Source organism: Cydia strobilella, chromosome 2 (genome assembly GCF_947568885.1).
Source record: "Cydia strobilella chromosome 2, ilCydStro3.1, whole genome shotgun sequence".
Taxonomy (NCBI): Eukaryota; Metazoa; Arthropoda; class Insecta; order Lepidoptera; family Tortricidae; genus Cydia; species Cydia strobilella.
The window spans coordinates 19794811-19817663 of record NC_086042.1 but is presented as its reverse complement, the minus strand read 5'-3'; the positions used below and the strand labels follow the sequence as shown (position 1 = coordinate 19817663).

At 38.6% G+C, this 22853-nt stretch overlaps 2 protein-coding genes across 2 annotated transcripts; one reads left to right on the top strand and one right to left on the bottom strand.

The window, feature by feature from the left end:
• Positions 1–1808: 1808 nt before the first annotated feature.
• On the bottom strand, positions 1809–14415 carry LOC134753851 (uncharacterized). The gene is made up of 12 exons (XM_063689797.1): positions 13510–14415; positions 12975–13108; positions 12247–12376; positions 11223–11388; positions 10680–10860; positions 9587–9704; positions 8005–8125; positions 7527–7646; positions 6716–7004; positions 5800–5917; positions 3517–4251; positions 1809–3402 (listed from the first exon to the last, which is right to left on the bottom strand). The coding sequence occupies exons 1-11, from the start codon at positions 14281–14283 to the stop codon at positions 3997–3999; spliced, it is 2406 nt and encodes an 801-aa protein (XP_063545867.1). The 5' UTR covers positions 14284–14415; the 3' UTR covers positions 1809–3402; positions 3517–3996.
• A 1399-nt stretch (positions 14416–15814) lies between these two features.
• Positions 15815–21018, top strand: LOC134754200 (large ribosomal subunit protein uL1m). Its single transcript, XM_063690353.1, has 8 exons — positions 15815–15973; positions 16074–16126; positions 16260–16390; positions 17133–17349; positions 18248–18415; positions 18696–18929; positions 19382–19479; positions 20749–21018. The coding sequence occupies exons 1-8, from the start codon at positions 15955–15957 to the stop codon at positions 20879–20881; spliced, it is 1053 nt and encodes a 350-aa protein (XP_063546423.1). The 5' UTR covers positions 15815–15954; the 3' UTR covers positions 20882–21018.
• The last annotated feature ends 1835 nt before the right edge of the window (positions 21019–22853 follow it).

The window sequence follows — 22853 nt, the reverse complement described above, 5'->3', positions numbered from 1 at the left end:
TATTTACAAAACTTGCAAATGAAAAATGAGCAAGCATAACCACAATAAAGTTCAGAAACTTAGTCAAAACATAGATTACAAATGAAATAACTATGGGGGTATCATAGAGCATGGGTTTGCTCCGCTCCCTAGTCATAGTTTACTTATTTACCTACATTATCACTTATTTGGGCTTAGTTGGCGCTCTGTTGTATGTCCGAAGTTGCATAACGCAGCATGAATTTGCAAGGTATACTTTATTTTGAATTCCTTTATAGATAAACTTAACAAAAAATTTCGTTTGGTGGCCGATTTCGTGTTTTCCCATTTGTCCCCGCCCCTGCTCCACTTTGCCGCCGCCATCATACACAAGGCGGGGACAAATGGGAATGCTTTATATGAAGCGTCTATGCCTAACTATACCCGGCGGGGACAAATGGGAATACACCGTCGAACCGTACGAATGCAATTACCTACGATTAGCGGAAAACTTACATAGAAAAAATTGTTTTAGCCAAGATTTGAGCGCTGGTGGCCGAGCGGTAAGGGCGTGCTACTTTCAATTCGGAGGTCGCGGGTTCAAACCCCGGCTCGTACTAATGAGTTCGGAACTTATGTACGAAATACCATTTGATATTTACCAGTAGCTTTTCGGTAAAAGAAATCATCGTGAGGATACTGATTAATCCCAATAGAGCCTACTTAATCTCAGATCAGTCGTCGTCAGATCTCAGTCGCTTTCGTTAAAACTAGTGCCTACGCTACGCCAATCTCGGAATTAGTGGTCAAGCGGACCCCAGGCTCCCATGGGCCGTGGCAAAAAAGCCGGTACAACGCGAGGAAGAAGAGTCAAGATTAGATTTGATAAATTTTACAAATTTATTACCATTATCAACTTAGATAGGATTTGAATGAAGTATTGATTGCTTGTTATGCTTGTTACAGTCCACCTGAAGAAATATATATGGAACGTTAAAATTGAAACACCTGTTAAAGAGTTGAAAAATATTTATTATTACAAAATGTAAAAGCTCTCTAAAATGGACGGCTTATGAAACATCAAGTTCCCTGATATATTTCCAAAGTGCATCGGAAACGGAATAGTTGCGAAAATCACGAGTATCCACTAAACTTGAAACACTTTAAAACTCGAGTAACATTTAAAAGACTCCTCGGTAAGTGTCGCCACGCCACTGTTACCATAAGATTTGGTACATCAAGTTTTAGATTTAATTGCGATTTCCGAAATGTACTCCTTTTCAACTAATGCTCTTTATACATTTAGCTTCAAATTAAAAATATAAAAACACAATTATGAGTGATGACACTCGGATTATAGATAGGTCATACTCAAATTCTACAGTATTTTAGGCCCAAACTTAGGTCAAGCCTTTTGCTATTCAAAATTATGTTTCACAACTTTCACAATTGGTGCAGCATTATTTTGAATGGCATAATGACCTCTAGCCGCCCTGTATTTTAAATCTTCATTTTGGCAAACAAAAATTGCATTTTTCTTAGCGTTTAATTTTTTTAATGTGATAGCAAACGAGCAGACGAGCCGCCTATTTGTGGGCGGCTAAAGGATAATATAAATCCAATACGGAATACTCCATAAGTGTAACTTAACCAATAAACCAATAGCTTGATACTAAGTGTTCTTATTACTAACAAAAGCATAATTCACAGCTAGTTCACCTTTGACAATGCTAATAATCATTTGAAAGGTGAATATTAAACAATTGGGACTGTACATTTATTGTCACTGTAGTCCTAGCACATGATTGGCGCGACAGTATCTCGCGGCGAGAAAGACTACCCGTCTTTTTCTGTTAATTAAAGAGGTACGGTTAGTCTATCTCGCCGCGAGATACTGTAGCGCCAATCATGTGCTAGCCCGGCTGGGGAACTCTTTAACGTCAAAAGTGGTGGTCGTCGACTCATGGAACTAGTTGAATGAACGAAACGTTTCGTGCGACTGACTGCCCGATTCGAACTATCGTCAATTAATAGATCTAGAAACACTAGTTTTGCAACTACACGTTTCGTTAAAGCTTAAACCGTCAACAACCCACCACCACGTCAAATGCTTGTGCTACAAATATAGAAAATTATAATATTATTTCAATCGGACAAACATCCAATAGAAATCGTAAAAAAGGTAAAACAAAGGTGACAGATTTTGTTACCATTTGAGACGTCTAATATTTTAAAGAAGTTTGCTTTGGAGATTGAATACCTAATCTCTAGGGACAGAATTTTTAAGTAGATAGAAAAGTAAATACAAGGTATAGTATAAGTGTATATGTATACACTTTTGAAGTGTGTGATTATGAAGTCATTACAGTAAATTAGTTTGTTTACCATTTCTGCCATTTCTTATGAATTCCTTTAGATTAGACAATGAATTCTAGCAGTGTATACAGTCAAGGTATTAAATATGGACACGGAACAAAATGCCAAAATATGTATATACGGCCTTATTGCCCATACAATAAGGTAGTGTTTTTTTTTTTGAGTGGTATGTACCCACTTTTTGGAGTTTTATTATCTATATTTAATGCTATCTTCGGTAACCGCGATGGTTACTCATGAAATAAAATAAATGCGTCTTCATAGTTTTATATTCAATACCTTGACTAGTCCAGTACATTTAAACTTTGTCATGGCCCTATATATAATAATGTTCATTTTAGTAAAACTAATTGAGATTTCTACTTCTACCCTTCCTTTACAGAAAGCAAGAAAGCTATTGCAAGCCATATAGAAATAAGATAAGTTGTACGGAAGGTATGTTAAATTCGCTATTAACAAATTAGCTTAAATTTTATTACAAATTATTTTCGGAAAGCTTGTTTAAAACTTATTATAAATGGGTTTTTATTTAATCCATGTACCTATGGAGTGAGCACTCTAAGGTTACTTATTTCTTATTACTCTTTATAGTTACCACAAAATTTAATACTTGTGCGATTTTCCAAAGGATCATATGATTTTCTTATACCTAACTAATTGACAAGTGTCATATGACATATCTACTAACAACTTCACTGGAATAGCATCATTTAATCTAGTGTGATTGCTTTTAATAAATGCTTTTGCTTTTAATAAATGCTTTCAAATGTAATTGCTTTTGTACACAGCTCACGCGAGTAGTTTGTAAAAAAAATACCTACCTGGGAATGTAAATAACATCGACCTCAACTTTCGTCGCATAAACTTCACAGTCAGTCTCAAATATGGACGGCACGGACAAAAATAAATCATAAAAAAGAAACTATTATAAAACTCAAACAAAAAATAAAGAAATATGTAAATCTATAACCGAAAAAAATGTAAGTACGATAAGTAAAAATAAATAATACGCGGATAATATCAGTATATAAAATGTTAACTAACTCCTAACTAAATGCATATATAATTCTGTTTTTTTATTCCGTAGACTAAAATGACATTTCATGTGGTACTAAGAAATGTCATGTCGTACACATGAAACGTCATTTTAGTCTACGGAATAAAAAAACAGACCTTAGTGACATTAAATACCACAAATGAGATTCAACATAACCACATCAGTCTAATGTTATATGGACGGCCCTGACGCATCGGAAGTCAACATTACTTATTTTATTTTATATTTAAATAGAAAAATCGGATACAATGTAAATATTGAACATTCGAAAATAAAAGAGTACAACTCTTAAAAATAATAAGTAAGATTATAACTATCAGGTATTTTTTATAGCTTTTGGAAATAAAATGAAAAATTGTCTACATATTTACACCTTAATTATTTCGTATAAGGCATTTTTCCGGTCAAGATTTCAACTCCATGTCATTGCAAGTCTAAATCAGCAGCCCATTGCGGCGCACATTTTTTTAAATTAAATTTGTACGTATCAAAGTCGGCTCACACGTATACTCTGCGTACGTCTTGTACAATTTTAAAGGGCTTACCCAAGGGGCTTTTATTTGTCCGCCGCAATAACTTTAAGCTTTTAATTATCTGTGCATTGTTTACCTAAGCTTATAAACTAAATATAAGACGGCTAGTAGCACAGCGAAGCTGCTCTGTATGGCCGCCGCGCCCGCTAGCCTGCACTTGAACATGTCTATGCGAGTCTTCTTGTCCTCGATGACGTTCTGGAATTCGGCCTCCATGATCTGCCCGTCGTAGTACGTGATCTCGTCCTCGAACGGGTACTCGTAGCCTTGGAGACATTCGCACTTGTAGCCGCCGGCTTCGAAACCGCGACCGAGGATTGGTACACACTGGAAATTAATAATAAGTAGTGATGTACCGACTAGTAATTTGGCCGACTAGCCGACTGGCCGACTAATCGGCGCTCAGGTAGCCGATTAGTCGGCCGACTAGTCGGCTAGTCGGCCGAATCCGTAATCATTACTTCTCTATAAAGTTTACATAGGGATGTTCACTGCAATAGCTCTGTCTTATTATGTAGCACTAAACTCTCGCGTTTTGTACACATTTAATGATATTAACGGGTCTACCGCGATAAAAGTTCACTATTTTCTAGCTGGTCCAACATAGCAAAAACCATTTGAGTCGCGATATTTATCAAATTACTAATTGAAAGATGTTTCCTGCCGATGTAAAGACTTAACGACTGGTCGTGTGGAATAACAATTCAACTATTTATTAACCGTGATCTTGACCCGATCAGCAGTACACCTTGTTGGGGATCTTCCCAAGGGCTTATTTCTCATACGAAGAGTCTACTCAAGAACCCATCCCCAGTGATCATAGGTAGAAGCATTGTGCTCCGCCATTACTCATAACAGTATTAATTCCTCTGCGGCTTGAGTGATATAGAATTTCCTTATGAGACCCGCGTTTTGTGAGGTTGGTAGTTCCTACCTAGCAGCTTAATTAAAGACACCTCAAGTAATAGAAATAAAATTGCCTAAAATTCATATTACCTACTTTCGTAATTGTATCCAAATACATAATATGATACGGTCTGCGATGACACTGCGATAATAATAATTATGTATGTACATAACTTTTCGTACGCAACCCAAATAGATATTTATTTTTATAAATATTGGCTGTTTATATCATTTATGTCCTGTTTTTCCGTAATTAAGAATAGGCCGATTAATCGGCCATTTTGGCCGACTAGTCGCCGACTAATCGCCGACTACAAATGTGGCCGATTAGTCGGCTTTCCCGACTAGTCGGCGACTAGTCGGTACATCCCTAATAATAAGGCCAATTTGACACAGTACTTTATTTTCTTTTTTATATAATTTCTATGAAATCGCGACGGCTCTGAATCAGAATGTTAAAGCCCCCTAGGGTTCAGGTTCTTATCTCACTCTCACTGGGCGTAAGCGTCTGCGAGATGGCTGTGCGTGCCATGTTTTTGAATTTTATTTTTTTGTAAGTTATAACAAATAAAATAAAAATGATGACCGATCAAAAATAAAATTGCGTATTTTTAGAAGCAGTTTTCATTTTTTAGCTTTTGTGTAAAAATTGTTAAGTACTAATTTTTAAGGTGCGTTTTAAGACCTAATATGCTGGTGATTGTTTTTCTATCGAGCCAAAGTCAAGAAATTAGATTTCGAATCGATAAGGTTACTAGAGAAAGGTCTCAAAACTGCTAATAAAATTTTTGACTACCGCATTGTGATCTAAAAAAAACGCTACAATTATTCAAAAACTGCTGGCTGAACCTACTGCACCTTAAGAGACAAACAACAACGCGAATGCAAACACAATAATCTTATCTATTTCCAATGGGAATAATCAGGAATTATAAATGATGATAATAATTATCAAAAATGTTAACTTACATAAGAAGATAGCCTGTCACATTTATCGGTTCCCTTGAAGGCGTTTGGCACGTAGTACTTGTCAGGGCACTGGTTGATGTCCAAGGACATCAGCTGCATTGTCACTGCCACCACACCCCTGAAAACAATAGACAAACAGGTGAACGACAGTAAAGCAAACTTGTTTCCGTTTTCAGACAAAACAAAAAATATATTTGGAAAAACGAAACATGAACTATACATTGACACTTGACGCCAAAACACGTGTTGCACTCTACAATTGACGTACGTTTTCTTGCGCATTGTAGATTCTGCCATATTGGATTGGCTACATTGGAAGCATAAACTTGACATTTACCTTCACGCCAATAAACAGGGGGCTCCGTCACAGAATAAGTAATAGTATTCGCATACAGAACGGTCACGCACTGCCCTGCCCCGACTCGATTGACCTCGCCCCGCGACAGCAGATTGACGGCCGTTTGGTTTGCCGACCGCTCAGTACTATTTTTAAGCAACTTACTCACACTGACGCATGACGCGTGTACAGACATGCCATTCACACATAGAGGCGCAAGTGATTTTTGATGTATAGCGTGTCCGCCCTGTGGCTCCGTGCTGCCCCCTACAGTTTATGCACGGTCCTTATTAGCTATCAATCACAATACCGATTCATTAGGCAGGCCCAGTTTAGTCCATCACTTTGAGCCAATAGCCTAATACATTTTAGATTCCATCACCTAATAGTCTTTACAGCCGAGCGAGTGCTGTCTTTGACTGCGTCCCATGACAAAAGCAAAGACCGCATCCACTTGGTGTACCATTTGTCATTAGATTTTCGAATACGTGTTGCTATCGCATGTTGCTACTCCAGAACAAAATTGTGACTGTGTTTACTTAGATAAAAACTACTACTCTAAATTGCTGAATAACTTACTTGAATTCCAATTTAACTTTAACACTGTCCCACCCAAAGAACGGCGCGGCATACGTGGTAACCCACTGCTTCAGATGCCCTTTACAGTCAAAGTAGGGCGTGGTCCAGTAGCCATGCTTCAGGTTAGCTGCCATGTACGACGTCGGGAATCTCTCGTAGTGTTTCAAGTATTTTCCGAACTCGTCGTCGCGGATCTTCATTTTTAGGAAGAATTTCTCGAGATTGTCAAAGTTGGTCAACCAGCGTTGTTTCAGGAATTGGAACCATGGTCGGTTTGTGTACAGTTCCTCTGTAATTGTTGAGATATGTTTAAAATTTAAAACTGATACTTTGATACTGTAACTGGTAGCCTAGTGGCAAGCGCGTGCGACTTTAAATCCGGAGGTCACAGGTTCAAACTTTAAATTTACCAGTCGTTTTTCGATGAAGGAAAACATCGTGAGGAAACCGGAATAAAATTTCCCCTCTAGGTTGGGAAGTCCAGATGATTCGTAAAAACTAGTGCCGAAGCCAATTCTTGGGATTAGTTGCCATTGCCAAGCGGACCTCAGGCTATCATAAGTCATGGCAAAAAGCCGTAACAACGGGAGGAATTGGTTACCTAACGCTGACAGGTTGCATAACACACGCATCACAATCACATGCACAGTAAGTTGCAGAGATAACTGACACCCCCCTGGTAACAAGTGTATATGCAAGGGGGTCAGTTATCTCTGCAGCTTACTGTGCTTATGAGACTCATAAGATGTTTAAGGTAAAACTGAAAATGAACAACATTTAAGATGTACTTTAGGACAAAGTAGGAACTTACCAGTAGTATTGAGCCTAGCAAGATCCTCAAGTTTGTATTTCCTAGTGTTGAGTTCAGTCTTGTAAGCGAATGGTGCGAAGAAAGTTCGATTTATGAATTTGTTTCTGTCCCAGAATATGCCTGCAAGAATAGGTAAGTTAAAAATGTAACTGATTTTTTAGAATTATTATAAAACTTCTCACTGTTAATGGAACTTTTGACTTCGTCATTTGGAATTGGTAAACAACCTGCCTACTGGCCCGGACCTAGAGCGTTAAGACATTAGAGGCGGCAGTCTATATGATGTGTGCTGAGAAAGGGCAGGCTAGTAGTTACTACAGGGCCTGGGGCCGATGGCGAACAACACTTCAAATCCGCCACTGAGTAATTGTAAATGTAGGTACATATTGCTTTGTGGCGGTGAAAATATGATATCTGAATATATCCAATTCACCAAAATCCATCAATTCGTCCAAAATTCACTATGATTAATGCTTACCGGCAGACCAAATCTTGGAGTCTCCAAGCACTAGAGCCAGGGTCTCGCCAATCATCTGGTCCTCAGTGAGCGGCTTGTCGGCGACGCGTGTGCCGCTGAACACCTCCATCGGGTCGGATATCTGCCGTGATGGGTATGAATTCTTTAATGAGGTTACAAGAAATAAAAAATACTGTCTTACGGATTTGTGTTTTTTTATACACCTATTATTTTTATGATATTGGTGGCTAACGAACAGAGCAATCGCCCGATGGTAATCGATTACCGTCGCCCATTGACACCCGCAACACCAGAGGGATTGTAAGTGCGTTGCCGGCCTTTAAGATGGGAGTACGCTCTTTTCATGAAGGTATGTTTTAGCTATGGCAGGCCTATGGAACTCTCCGCGCGAGCTCGGATTTATACCTACGAATCGCGTCCCCTTCACGGTACCAAGCCAGTTTGTTGCCAAACGCGCTAACGCACCGCTCAAATACGCCAGAGATCATACAAAAGAAATGTCTTCGCAACGAAAAAATAGGTCAGCTTATTGTAGTGTGAGTGGATGCAGGAATACCAAAAAAAAATAATTATCGTTTTTTACTCTTCCGGCAAATGAGGAAAAGTAAGTAGACATTCTCAATATTGGTACTTACACCTATATACTGCTATTATTTTTAAGATACTGTGTTTCCGCATGAGTACAATTTGGGGCTCTTCAAGGCAAGAGTTAATAGGTATCTCATAGGTAAGCGTGCTCCACCGTAGACCACATCAACACTTACCATCAGGTGGGATCGTGGTCAAACGCCTGCCTTCATCATAAAAAAAAAGATAGTTACAAGCCACGTAGGTACTGTTAAATTGTTTTAAAGATGTAGGTAATGTTTTTATGACACATTTATAGTTAGATACCTAAGTATTTGAAAGAAGCGTCGGCAACCCTAGCGTTGTGTCGGTGCGCGTGGTGCGGGGAGCGGCGCGTTGAAGGTCACTCCATTGTATTTTTGTGTAGGTATCAAAACGGTAGGTATTTGCGTTTTCTTTGAGAGATAACTGAGATAAGTATCTGTTCGTAAGAACTATTATATAAACTGTGGCTATGGCTAAAAAACAAGCCTAGCTAAAATACATTACTGCAGCACATATAGCAAATAACTAGATGTACAAACAACAACACTCGTACCTGTACATCGGTGAACCTTATTACAAAAGGCAAAAGGTCCACCGATGTACAGTTAATAATGCGGGCGATGGTACTAACTTGACTAACCGAAAAATCGTATTGATGTATGGTGACTGCCATGAAATAGAGAGTGACGGCCAAACTGGCCAAATATATTGTAACACACCTTTGTTGCTATAGAAATAAGGACGTGTCCCGATATATTTGGCTTTTGGCCGACACTAGGTATCTATTTGATGCTGACTGTAAGTGTGTATGTATCAAACCTATTACTAGGTGACAGTTGTACAGAGCTATTTATGTTATGGAGCGGTATCGTACGAGTATTAATCTACGTACGTCAAAATTTACATAACCCTTTGACCGCCAAAGACGTCAACTGGCGTGGCGCTCAAAGGGTTTAGTACAGTACGTTACCTGCAGGAACGCGCTGATGAAGTTGGCCAAGCGGACTGCCATCTTGGCCTGGTTAGCGAATTGTTCCTCTGCACCGTAAGCGATGTCGCCGTTCAAGAAGAGGTCGGATGGGTTGTATCTGCCAAATAAAATCGTAGTTAATATTTTTCTTCGCTGGCAAATCCCGGCACATTCACCAGTTACCTACCCAGTCTAGCCATAAATTCTCAGTGTCAAACTGACATATTCGCTAACGTCTGCGTTACTTACTTTATATACATCTCGCTCGTACTAATATGCCAGTACGAGTGAGATGCATAGAATATAAGTTACGCTCACGCTAGCGAATATGTCAGTGTCAAACTGGTGGTAGCTGTGGTTAGGTATAATCATAGTCTCTAGACTAGAGACAATTAACTTTGTAACATAATTGATGGCTGGACTAGATATGTGAAGTAAACCTGCATACTGCCCGTTTCATACATTTTGGCTGGTCCATTTTCTATGGGAGGGTAAATTTTTTTTCGCGATTGCGTGGTTGGTCTCATAGTAAAAGTTCCTCAGTATACTTAATCCCAAAACCTCCCTGGCAATGGGAATGCACTTATTTTTAGCCACCCTGTATAATCTCCCATAGCCGGGTTTATATCCAGGGTTTATATACTGTTCATATACTAATATAAATTATACGGCTCCATCTCCACTCTATACCCAAGTGGCAAGTACGACTGGTTGCGACCATTGACGGAATATGGAACGTAACTACTGTTTAGAGCAGGGGTCATCAAATGGCGGACCGCGGTCCGGATCCATACATTACATTTGCTTAATTAATAAACTCAAGTAGAAACGACCGCAATAGTTTTTTTTTCAACCGGACCCCTGAAGAAACTAATTGGTGATCCCTTGTGATCAATTACAGCTGTTTAATATAAATCTTACAAACTCATTCCCGTTTCAACCATAAGACACTGGGTCGGTTGCACCAAACTATTTGTAATCGTTAAAGAGTTCGCTAGATTTTATTGTATGGAAAGTTTCATAGTAAACCGCCGCGGCGCGCCGGGTGACGTTGATCAGTCTGTCAAGTGCAGATGGTGCAACTGGCACTTACAATGAGCAGTTGTGAGGCTGCACACTCCGTATGAAACTAAGTACTTCATAGACATTGGGGTGCTCGGAGTGCAGCGCGGCCGGGCCGGAGCTCGCGTTCACGTACTCGTAGTACTTGTCCAGGTACATGGCGCGGAGGAACGGCAGCGAACGCTCCCATTTCACGGGCAGTCGCTGGATCCCTGCCACAGATGATATACAAGTTACATTGCATTGCTTAGACACCACTAATGAACACTTAGAGAACACTTTTATGACTTTCATTTTAGCGCGCAACTCTATACTTGAAGTCCCGCGCGACAACGCAAGTCATGCTAAGCGGTACTTACGGAGCGCTACACATGGAAAACAAATGTGATAAATAAGTTAGGTATGTCATGGCATCTGAAGCACAATAATGAGAGTGACAGCTCAGCTCTACTGAACCATAATAAATCATGTATAGAATTCCACTTCCTTGTACTGAATTGAAACATAGGAGTAAGTAGGTATTCGCAAGGCACTTCATATACTTGAAATTGCTGTAAGAATAATAATAACTTACATCCAATAGGCAGACAGTCAAAGTTGTTAAAGTACTGGTCGGAGGTGGCTCGTTCGACGATCTCGCCTAGATACGGGCGACGGACGACGCTCGGCAGGCGGTAGCCCGGCTTGCAGCGGCACTGGTAGCCGCCGCGGCGGAAACCCCAGCCGTGAATAGGCTCGCACTGTATTAAACAAAACTAAGGTTAAAATTTTATACAAGGGTTATTTTATTGTTTCCTTAATATATTAATCATGCCAATTTAAGTGTAAATATTTAACACTTTAAATTTGCATCGGGAATAAAAGAAACTCGCGTTACTCTTGTCGTGTATGTTACCCTAAGTAAACTTTTCGCAACACAACAGTAATAAAGCGAAAGGTGGTGCAGAAGGTCTGTCACAGTTTATGTATGTTTGTTCGTGGGGTCCACCATTGCGAAGTCCAATACCACCATAACTATGAGATTAAGGGTCGGTTGCACCAACTGTTTTTCATCGTTAAAGAGTTCGCTAAGTTTTTTTGTATAGAAAGTTTCATAGTAAACCGCCGCGGCGCGCCGGGTGACGTTCATCAGTCTGTCAAGTGCGGATGGTGCAACTGGCACTAAGTGACTAGGGTCACTTAGTTGCGCTTTTTCAACGCGCGTTAAAAAACGCTTGAATCTTTCCGCATGCTAAATACGATTTAAAGACCAAGGCTTAGAGTTGAAAATCCAACAACGCTTGATAAAAAGCGCTACCGCCATCGTGTGAATAAATACACATGTTTCCATTGATTCAAACGCTTTTTTAACGCGCGTTGAAAAAGCGCCGGTGAGAATGAGGCCTAAGGGATACTGATAGAGTAAGGGTTCCAAAAACCCTGAAAAATTGTTTATAAATTGTTTAATGGATCATTAGTTATCTTGTTATAACAAGGTTTACAAAGCCACTTAACAGAGTTGTTGATGATACATTCACTAACTGAACACAATGGATCATCGGCATCATAAGCAAAGTTTTTAGTACCATTTCTGTAAGTTGAAACTTGTATTGATTTACCTCTGTTGTTTCGTTTTTGCATCTTGCTGTTGCTTTAAATCGGTTCGGCTTATCATTACCCTGACTCTCAGGGCATTGGTTTATATCTATCCTGTCAAAGTCCATCTCCATCACCACAGCAGCTGTATATCTAAACAGTTAAAATAAATATTATTCTCAGTGCCAGCCAGGTCATCAATGTATCACCTTTCACCTTACAACCTTTTAAAATGTTCCTACATAAACAAGATACTTATTTACATGCGCAAAGAAAATATTACACAAAACAAACATATTTATTAGCCGGCAAGCATGTAAACGGCTAAAGGGGCAACCAAAAAAGATATTCCAATATTCCATTATCATTGCAAGTATCTAAACTATAATTCATTAAGTTTAAATGAAAAAAAAAGGTGACAGAAATATATTTATGCAATATATTACATATGTAGGTTTAGATCATTTAGGGTTTTAGTCCATAAAAGACACAGTTTTTTTATTTTTTATTAAATTATTATTAATTAATTGCACCATGCACCATAAATACGTAATAATTAACTGACTAAAAATATCTGGGGGAACAGTAGTGCCCCCGCCCAGACGTGACAAGCAAAGTGCAAGGGCACTATCTACCTTTTCTCAAATCGTGTCGTTTTTTTGAACCCTCATAACTTGGGTTTGGATTATAATAATATCAAATAATGTTTAGAGGGTGTATTCTATTTAATAATGAGAAAAGAAAGACTTACTTAGGATATTCAATGTGTCTGAACTGTGTATGCCGAGGGAAGATATCTGCAACTGGAGAGACTGCGGCAACCAGCCACTTGTTCAGTCTTCCGCAGTCAAAGTAAGGGCGCGTCCAGTTCACAGGGCCTGGTACCTAGTTCATAAACAAAAAATATTATTGTTGGAGGAAAAACTAAGTTTATCTTATGACGATTTGCTGGCTGGTTAGACGACTGATCTGGCCTAGTGGGTAGTGACTCTGCCTGTGAAGCCGATGGTCCTGGGTTTAAATCTCAGTAAGGGCATTTATTTGTGTGATGAGCACAGATATTTGTTCCTGAGTGTCCTATAATATTTATTTATTTATCTTTTGAATGGTCAAATTGGATGTGTAATAAGCAAAAAATACAAATACAAGTTTAAAAATGGCAGAGGATCCATCCATATAAAGTAACAAAAACAAAACCATTCTTGTTTGATTTTTATGCACAATTTTCTGGTATTAAAGTTTGTTTAGCCTAGCTTGCGGATTTTTCAGTAAATTTAATACATTACCTCATCATTACCAGGAGGTCCGTGAAATGTAAATGTCTCATTAGTGTTATTTGCATATCTTATTTCAACCTGGTAGGTTGTTTTTGTGTCATGTCGATCTCCAACCCTATCAGGAAGCCACTTGCTGTACCATTCATTAGTGCGGTAAAAATCAGATGCATAGTCTTTGGACAAACTCTCTGGATCAAATGCTCCCAGATCTTCAGCAATAAATGTATTCATGGTTGAGATCTTCTGTAGATGCACAGGATCATTAAAGTCATCAGATCTGTAGGCTCTAGGTGCGAACCTGGCCAAGGTCTTATTGAAGAACCCTCTATATGACGACGTGTAGGACATATTCGGCGAGAAGTATAAAGAACTGGCGTTTATGTACGGATTTGCAGAAACATCCGCCACTGATGAAAGAAAGTAATACATCATGCCAGGATCATATGTATCATTGATAGCCGGTCGGATAAACCTAGACTGAAGGATATAGCTCCAGAAAAACGCTCGATTCATTGCCATATTGTGTAAATGAAGCAACGCCGTTCGGTTAGGAAAGACAGGGTTAATATTGATCTCTTTTACATCCGGATGATGCGAAACAGAGTCTGACGGAAGAAACAAATCATCAAGATGTGTAATATAGCAGTTATCTGCAGAAACCCTGTCAATTCTGCCTCTAATTTCATCGAAAGCATCTCTCAATTGCCACTCGTATTGGCCGGCCACACCCCATAACAAAGCACAGAGGGATATCAATAGCAAACTGCTGTTTATCTTCTCCATTTTCACTCTTACATTTAACGAAGCTTATTCACTAATAAATCAAATCAATACATTTTTATTGAAAAACTGATCAAATGTAATACAAAACTTTATAAAAAAACTTAAACCTAACAAACAAGCTGCATAAGTGAAGTGAGCAAGAAAAGAAGTGTCTGAGTTTATGTTTTATCGAGGTATTGAAAAAAACGCGTTATGGTGTCAAATTTGAAAAACAAGTTGTTTCAATGTTCGCCGAACCACACTCGACTCGACCATTCATATTGTCGCACTCGCAATTCGCATTGCGTTCAGTGATGCCAGAGCACCGGTACGATTGAACCAAAAAAAAGTACAATTTCATTTTTTGTTCCAAAAAACAGTATGAACAGCAGGAGTGTTTTAGAAACGGGTGATTTTTTTTACTGATAATCCACGAAAACTACATTAGTACAATAAAAAATAGGTTACAAAAATACCAAATCAAAAGTCATAAATTTTTACGCAAATAAATCGTACTTTTTTGGTCTGTCACTATTATTTCTACGCCATTTTAGCATATTTTTGAACCGCTCATACGAAAAGTACGTAAAATCGTACTAAAATGTACGGTTTGGCCAAAAAGTACGACTTTAGTACGGTTTTGGGCGAGGTACATTTTAAGTACGCATGCTGTTCAAAAAGTACGTTTCTGTCCCTCACGGGCGCACGCGTATAGCCAAAGCGTATAGCTCATTCATATAATGGTATAGTTTGTCAAAGGACTGTCTCATTTCTCATTTCAAACATAAACAGAGAGAATCATACTATCTTTGTCTTACACTAGTACTAGCAGCCAAAGGAAAAGGATGAATATAATTTTTTTTTGTTCTTATTTACTGACAATTTGGCCATATAGGCCCAATAGGGTATAATAGCTCCACGGACTGCCACGGACTTTGCAACAAATACATTGCCCACTGAATTCAATCGATATAATGGCTCCTGTACACCATGGCCCAGTGTAGGCCAGTCCAAGGGACGCATTTATGCGTTAGAAGGAGCAAGTGATATTGCTATCTCATTCCACCGCATAGCTGCGTCCCTTATAGCCTAACACATCATCGCACCTCACCAAGGTCATTGTGCGATGCACCCATAACTAAGAGCGCGAAAGAGATATCGCTTTCTCGCTCTTATGGATGCGTCGCACAATGACCTTGGTGCAGTGCGACGGTGTGTTATGACCTTAAGGTCCCTCCACACTCATGCTCGAATCACGGCACGAAGCCGCGAACGCAAGTCTGGAGTCTAGTTCGCTAAACAGCGAAATCAACTGCACACTCACGTTCGCGGCTTCGCGCCGCGTAGTCTGGAGGTCTGGAGCGACCTTTAGACTGGCCTACGCTGGGCCATGGTGTACAGGAGCCATAACAAACGCCGCAATATATAAAAAATCGTATGCGATTTATTGCAAGGTAAGTGGAGCCTATGCTGTTTGACGCATAGGGGAAAACGCCCAGAAGTCAATAATTTTAGGTTTCAAGTAATATGTGATATGTCAAATAGACAAACATATCAGAATCAGATGGAATGAAAAGTGTCATAACCTCAAAATCGCATCAACTCAAAAAAATTGAAAATATTGTATAATTATATATGGAAAGGAAATAAGTAAACTAATTTAAAACTCGGTAACAAAATTTATTTATCATCATGGCAGGAACGTTATTCCGTAAGTTATTTCTTATAAATTTATATAAATAATTATTAGCCATTGTTGTTTGAACACTGGTACACCGTACACGGTATTACTAAACATTATTTTGTTTTAGGTTCTATGCTAAGCACTACATTATCGGCTTATAAAACAAATTCCACTCATATAGTAAGTCTTAATGCCATTACTTTCACTATTATCTTTGAAATAATAACAACATGCAGTTTGTAAATGTATCTACACTTATTTATAGTAACAAGTCAAACCTAATATCCATACTTATTTTTTATTTATTTTATAGCGTACCATACACAGTTCAACTGCTTTTTATGCTGCCCGTAAAGGTACTAGAGCAAAGGCCCGTGCTAAAAAAGTGAAAGTCGAGATTACAAAAGTAGGGTTTATTCCCCATAACCAGAGAGGAGCCAATAAGTAAGTTAATACACTATGTAGTAGTCTTTTACGTATCCAATTGCTTTATTCATGGTGTTTACATTGCTGTAGCACCTGCAAATTTGTCTTTGAACCCTTTAAACTTCAGCTTAAAATACAATTACGAAATGCAATCTCGAACCAAAATGGGCATTTCAAGATCTCGCATTAAAAATCATCAGTCTTTTGCCATCAATATTTCACAAAGTAATTTAAAATTAGTTATATGGGTCAAAAATCCCTAAGATTTCAGTATATTTGCATAATAAAAGAACATATTAAATAATCATTCAATAAAAAAATAATATATATAATTATAGGTATGCTAAGTCCGCCCGATTCTTCTACACAGATTGTGCTACAAGCACTACTACACAGTAGCACTGCCTTAATTAAAATGAATCTTAGCTCAAAAATATTAATCAAAACTAAATAATTAACATGCATCAATCTTCCAATCTTGTTCGAGATCTCAAAAATATTAATTGAGATCTCTACCAAGAATGCAAAAATCGAGATTTCCTGTCAATGAGATTGAAAATTCACTCGAGATCTTGCAGCAGCAAGATTGCATCCCTTAGATACAATGTCCACTATTAGTCCTCTTTTAGTTAAATATGTGCAATTTAATAATAGGTAATCTAAGCAGTTCCACACAGACCAAAGGCAATCCCACAGTCATGATGCTTCAGGCGAGGAATGAAGCAGCTCAATTTGTGTGAATTGTATGTGTACATTACAGAGCAGCAGCTAAAATTCAAACGCCCAAACATGTAGATGACTTCTTGAAACTTATATCCAAAGATGACGTATTTCCCATGAAATATTACCAGTGGGTGGTGTATTCTGCCGAGGATGCAATCCGGGCTCACCAAGAGACACACCATGCCACAATGTACAATGAGCCTAGTGCATTCGTGTATGCTCGGGTTGAGATGAACATGGAAGCTGCAAAGAAGGTCAGTTTCCTCCTTTGTTGTATGCAAATAAACCTACTGCATGCAAAATTCTCTTCACATCTTCATCTTAGTTCATATGAGACATGTGATTATATTATATAAATAATACATTTATTTTGGCCATGAAATATTATTGTCTTATGCATACATGTATATTGTTTAACAATTTATTTTAATTTATTTTTCATTTTCAAATACCATTAAGGGTCGGTTGCACCAAACTATTTGTCATCGTTAAAGAGTTCTCTAAATTGTATTCTATGGAAAGCTTCATAGTAAACCGCCGCGGCACCCCGGATGACGTTGATCAGTCTGTCAAGTGCGAATGGTGCAACTGGCAATAACTGTCAAGTTTTTTTAAAACAAAATTTTTCTTAGTTTATTGGCCCACTTTGGGCCAGCACAAGGTGTATGTACCCCAATTCCTCTCATGCATGAGATAAGAGGTGGCTTGTGCCCAGCAGTGGCACGTATAGGCTTATTTTTACATGCTTTTATTTAACTTGCAATGTACCTATGTAAGTATGTATGTAACATGTTTGTAAGGGTCAAATATTGAAAGTTAAATTTGACCCACTTCCCGGTTTCCGATAAAGCTGAAAATTTGCATACATATGTATGTCAGGTGACAATGCAATATTATGGTACCATCGAGCTGATCTGATGATGGAGACAAGAGGTGGCCGTAGAAACTCTGTGATAAAACAACTCAACCTAATTGTGTTTGGGGTTTTTAAAATTGTCTCAATGAGTATTAGTTGCCTGTGGAAAGAAAAGTACAGTCAGCGATAAAATCTTGTACCAAAAATTAAATTTTGACCAAAAACTTATTTTCCTCATTACTATGATAAATTGCAAGCAAACAAATTTCAACATGTGTCAAAATCTCTTTTCACAGAACCGCTTTGTGGATCCATTTGTACGGTTGGCTCTCCTGCCTCACCGCTTCCCGCGCGACGAGGAACGCACCATCCTCGCTTTCTGCAAGACTCCCGAGCAAGTCAAGCAGGCCAGTGAGGCTGGGGCCACCACTGTGGGGGGAACTGATTTGATTAAGAAGATACAGGTATAAAAAATATAGGTCCTCATCAGCACTTTCCCGTTTGTATCCTAAAGAATCCAGGGCTCTGCTTATGCCAATTGAATCCAAAGAATCAGGCATCAGGTATTACGAAAGTGACCTATATGATCTTTATTTAGGATTGGCCTATTTTCCTCATGTCACGATATTTTCGTTCTCTTCAGCTAAGGGCAAAATAATATCAAATGCTGTAGCGAGATCACACCGAGATGGACACACCAACTGGTATGGTGTCAATCAATTTAAACAAGTATTAACATTTCAGGAAGGCTCCATAAAAGTAGCAGAGTACGACTTCGTAATAGCGCACCCCAACATCCTCACGGAGCTCGTCCCCATCCGTGGCCTGATGAAGCGCAAGTTTCCTAACGTCCGCGCCGGCACTGTCGACACGAATCTAGTGGACATGGTTCGCAAGTTTGCGGCTGGTGTCCAGTATAGAGTGACCAGGGATGAGTACCAACAGAACTTTGGGAGCTGCGATGTCCCCATTGGCAGGGTATTGTTTTCATATTATTCACTATTGGAATATTCGGAATTGTAGTTACGAAGCCAAAGGATTAAAAGCATCAGTCTATCACAATCTACATTCAAACTCTCGTTTTCCACCGCCACTGTATTAGTTCAGCAATGAAAGTTGGAATTCTATTAAAAATTTCTAACAAATTTAAACCGTTGGAGTTGAGAGGTTAAAATACCTGCAAACATAATCAGCATAATCTTAAAGAGTTATCAAGTTGTACAACGCAAGCTAGATAGGGCCATTCCACACTTCAATCGTGTCTTTTGAGCGTCGGCGTCAAGTCAGCGCTATGGAAAATGGCGTTGCTACGGAGTTGATTAGACGCCGAAGCTCAGGAGTCAGGAGACGCTAGAGTGGGGTGGTGGTGCTCCTTATATCTTCCTATAATATTTATTTAATGATGTATTAACTTAACTTGTTTGATTCAGTTAAATATGGACGTAAAGCAAGTTGCTGAGAATATTGCAGCCCTGCTAAAGGATATACAGTCTGCGAGGCCAAAGAGAGCTGGACTTTTTATTACCAAGTATGTGTATAGACTCTTGATCTTGTTTCTTTTCAGATTTCATTATTTTAGAGGACTACAGACATCAATTTCTATTTATTCTACCTCCTTTCTCCAACTTTCGCTGATTTCAACGAATTTGAAAGCGCAGAAATGCGCTTGATAATTCAGTTCACACACATTAATCTTATGATATAACAGGTACCATTCTGCGCCACCTACCTACTTTAACTGCCAAATTTGCTGCTACAACAGTTTGAATAGAATAGAATAGAATAGATAAATTATAAATACAAAACAGAGAAACATAAAAAAGAAAAAGTGCCACAAAATGGTCTCACCTTACATGTTGCTGGCGACTTCCAGCGCTGATCTTCCGGTTAGACCATCCGGTTTGCACGCTGCTGTATTAAGGCCTTATCGAACATCTTCCGTCTAAGGCCAAAAGACTGGCCCATAAGTCCTACCTTTATTACTAAATAATTGGATTGAATTTTTAATTTGAAGTATTTGAACATACTTGCATTTTATTTATTATCTCAATTTAAAAAAAATCGACTATCTATACAATTTTATTATAGTATGAATTATCTCAGATGATTTTTTCGGGCTCGGGCCCTATTGTTTCCTTTATGCAGTGGTTACACTGCTAATAGCCCCGACATAAGTAATACTATTATATAATCTGTGGTAACGGGTACAAGCCCGTTTAAAAAGCAAATTTACCATTCTATTTATATGGCTCAAATACATGAAACAGCCCATTCGGAGATAACACGTTTTGTTATCTCCAAACAAAATACAACCCTGATTGTTTTCTGAATAAGCTGTCACATAAATTTGAATCTTAATAGTAATCACGATAGTTGCTTTTTAAACGTCATAGTTGCTTCGGCACGTGCTGTAGACCGCTCTTAAAAGAAACAACAGCTTTTGTTTAACGGATTTGGGCCCGAGCCCGCAAAAATCATCTTATATAATTCATACTATACCTCAAATTCCTCTACCAAATCAGGATTGAATGCGTAAGCAAAGCGCCGTAAACAAAATAGGGTTATTTAGGACTACCTGTAGAAAGTATACTTTGCAGGTACGTGAATGAATTAGACTTCCAGGCTCCAATTGCATAATAACTTGTAACTAATAAGATTAGCGGAAGTCTCTTTATAATCAAAGGAATTGAAAAAAGACTTCCGCTAATATTATTAGTTACAAGTTATTATGCAATCGGCCCCAGATGTCATACAATAAAATGCATGTATCACATGTGTTCCGTTATTTGCATTCCAGATGTCTAATCAGCAGTCCCCCATCTACAGAGAAACTGAAAATAGATCCGTTCGTGCACGTAGACAGAACATTGACTCAGGAGGTCCAAGATGACAGCGACGACGAGGGTGACGCAGTGGCTGTAGCCCAGTGATTTATAAACTGTGTAGAACTTACGCGATTATCACACTGATGCGGATGGGCATGCAGCTTCGGTGAGAGAGCGAAACAGCGCTATGCGCGCACATCGGACCCAAGTGCGGATCCGCATTAAATGTGAAGACCGCCTTAGGATTGATATAAATGTAATATAAATTGTAAACTGTGTAGTTGTTTACTTTATTTGTTGTTAGTACAGTCGCTATCAGATATACCGGAGCGGCGCTGAGGTGCTCACAAATTTCTGAACATGCCTCTATTTGTCAAGGCGTTAAGGGCGTGTTCATTGACCGAAGCGTAGCGAAGGTCTACGGTTTGACTCGGGGATTTTGCTTTTGTATGTCCGGATGTTCTCCTCTACAGGTCGCAATTCTCAACCGATTCTCGTGAAATTTTGTGACCAAATTCTATAATTAAATAGAATTTTTTTGTCGATCCGGTTTTTGAAAATTTTTCAAAATGGCGAAGTTGTGATAGCTCGCGCCTAATCAAATAGTCGTATCGATATAATAACAGTATTTTCTTTTTGAGATGTGTTTACAGATTAAATATCGAAAGATGTAGAAACATTGTATTGCTGGTTTTGGCGGTATTTAGATATTTAGTTTTTACTCGAGGATGAGTAGCTGAATTTCGTCAGCTTAGGTAAGCACTATCATAGCGTGTTTCGCAAACATTCGCTTTTTTCGTTTGCGCCGGGTGGTCCCTGGTTCGATCCCCAGTAATTGTATGCTGCTACAATAACTTTTTGTATTTTTTTACACTTAACATTCGTAGTTTTTTTTTGTTTTTTATTTTTCTATTTTGAAATTGATTGATCAAGCGCGGGCTAAGCGTATTCGTTTTATTTTTACAAGCTTTTATTTAACTAGCCCTAAAAATATGTTTTTTTTTGTTATTTTAATTGTCTAAAGTTTTCTGAACGGCGGAGCCATACGTGTAGTTAGCTTTAAGTGGTTCTCCTTATTCCGAATTTCATACAGTTGGATTTACAGTTTTTCTTTTAAAATACGTAGATTTCTTGCACCATAAACTTTGAGGTTTAAGTAGTATATAGATTGGTTTGTCTAAGCGGGTTTATGGAGCCAATTATTCAATAATATTATTGAAAAATTCAATAAAAAATGAGAAAATTTTACTCAACGCCTGTTTGTGTGAGTGACCTTTACACTATCCATGTCAAACAAGATGGTAAAGTTCTTCAATAATAACTAACAAAGATGTCACTTTAACACAGGTCTGGTGACCTAACTAAGTAGTGCCTAATTTACTCGACAGGTGGTAACATCGTGAGGTCAAAACGGGCCGATTTTTAGGGATCCGTACCCAAAGGGTAAAAACGGGACCCTGTTATAATATATATACTAAGACTCCTCTGTCCGTCTGACCGTCTGTCTGTCACCAGGCTGTATCTAATTAATAAACTGTGATAGCTAGACAGTTTAAATTTTTAGAAATGATGTATTTCTGTTGCCGTTATAACAACAAATACTAATTGGTATGTGTATGTGAATGCAATATATTGCTATATTTTGCAGTCTTTACACGATTTTGATGAAGTGTGACAGTCTCTACTGTTGAGTGTAAATATATTTCGATTTAGACGTCATATTTTTGTTGCATGCGTGAATATCAACACGTCTTAGAAAATGTTTGAGTTTTGGAAACGATGGTGATAATTCGCAAATTGTGCACAATCACGCCATCTTTTGATGGTTAGTCGGCAGGACAGCCCTAGGCACATTCATCTTAAGCTATGCTCGCGAGGTCTACAGCTCACAGAGCCACTAGTATATTTATGAGCACCTCGGCCGCTCCGAGATATCTGATGGCGACTGTACAAGAGTATGTATAGTATCTCTCTATGTATATTAGTGCCCACTCCCCCCGCGTGCCTAATCAGAGGGCCTACCGCGAACACCGAAATTCGCAAACTGCGGTCATCTTTCTCTGTCACTAATTACGCC

Excerpts from the sequence above, each read along its gene's own strand:
- LOC134753851 (XM_063689797.1), bottom strand. The coding sequence starts at position 14,283 with ATGGAGAAGATAAACAGCAGTTTGCTATTGATATCCCTCTGTGCTTTG. Across the intron at positions 10,861-11,222 it reads TGACTGTCTGCCTATTGGAT|GGATCCAGCGACTGCCCGTG; the intron begins GTAAGTTATTAT and ends CATCTGTGGCAG. Across the intron at positions 9,705-10,679 it reads CAGCCTCACAACTGCTCATT|ATACAACCCATCCGACCTCT; the intron begins GTAAGTGCCAGT and ends TTTATTTGGCAG.
- LOC134754200 (XM_063690353.1), top strand. Across the intron at positions 17,350-18,247 it reads ACATGGAAGCTGCAAAGAAG|AACCGCTTTGTGGATCCATT; the intron begins GTCAGTTTCCTC and ends CTCTTTTCACAG. Across the intron at positions 18,930-19,381 it reads GCGATGTCCCCATTGGCAGG|TTAAATATGGACGTAAAGCA; the intron begins GTATTGTTTTCA and ends TGTTTGATTCAG.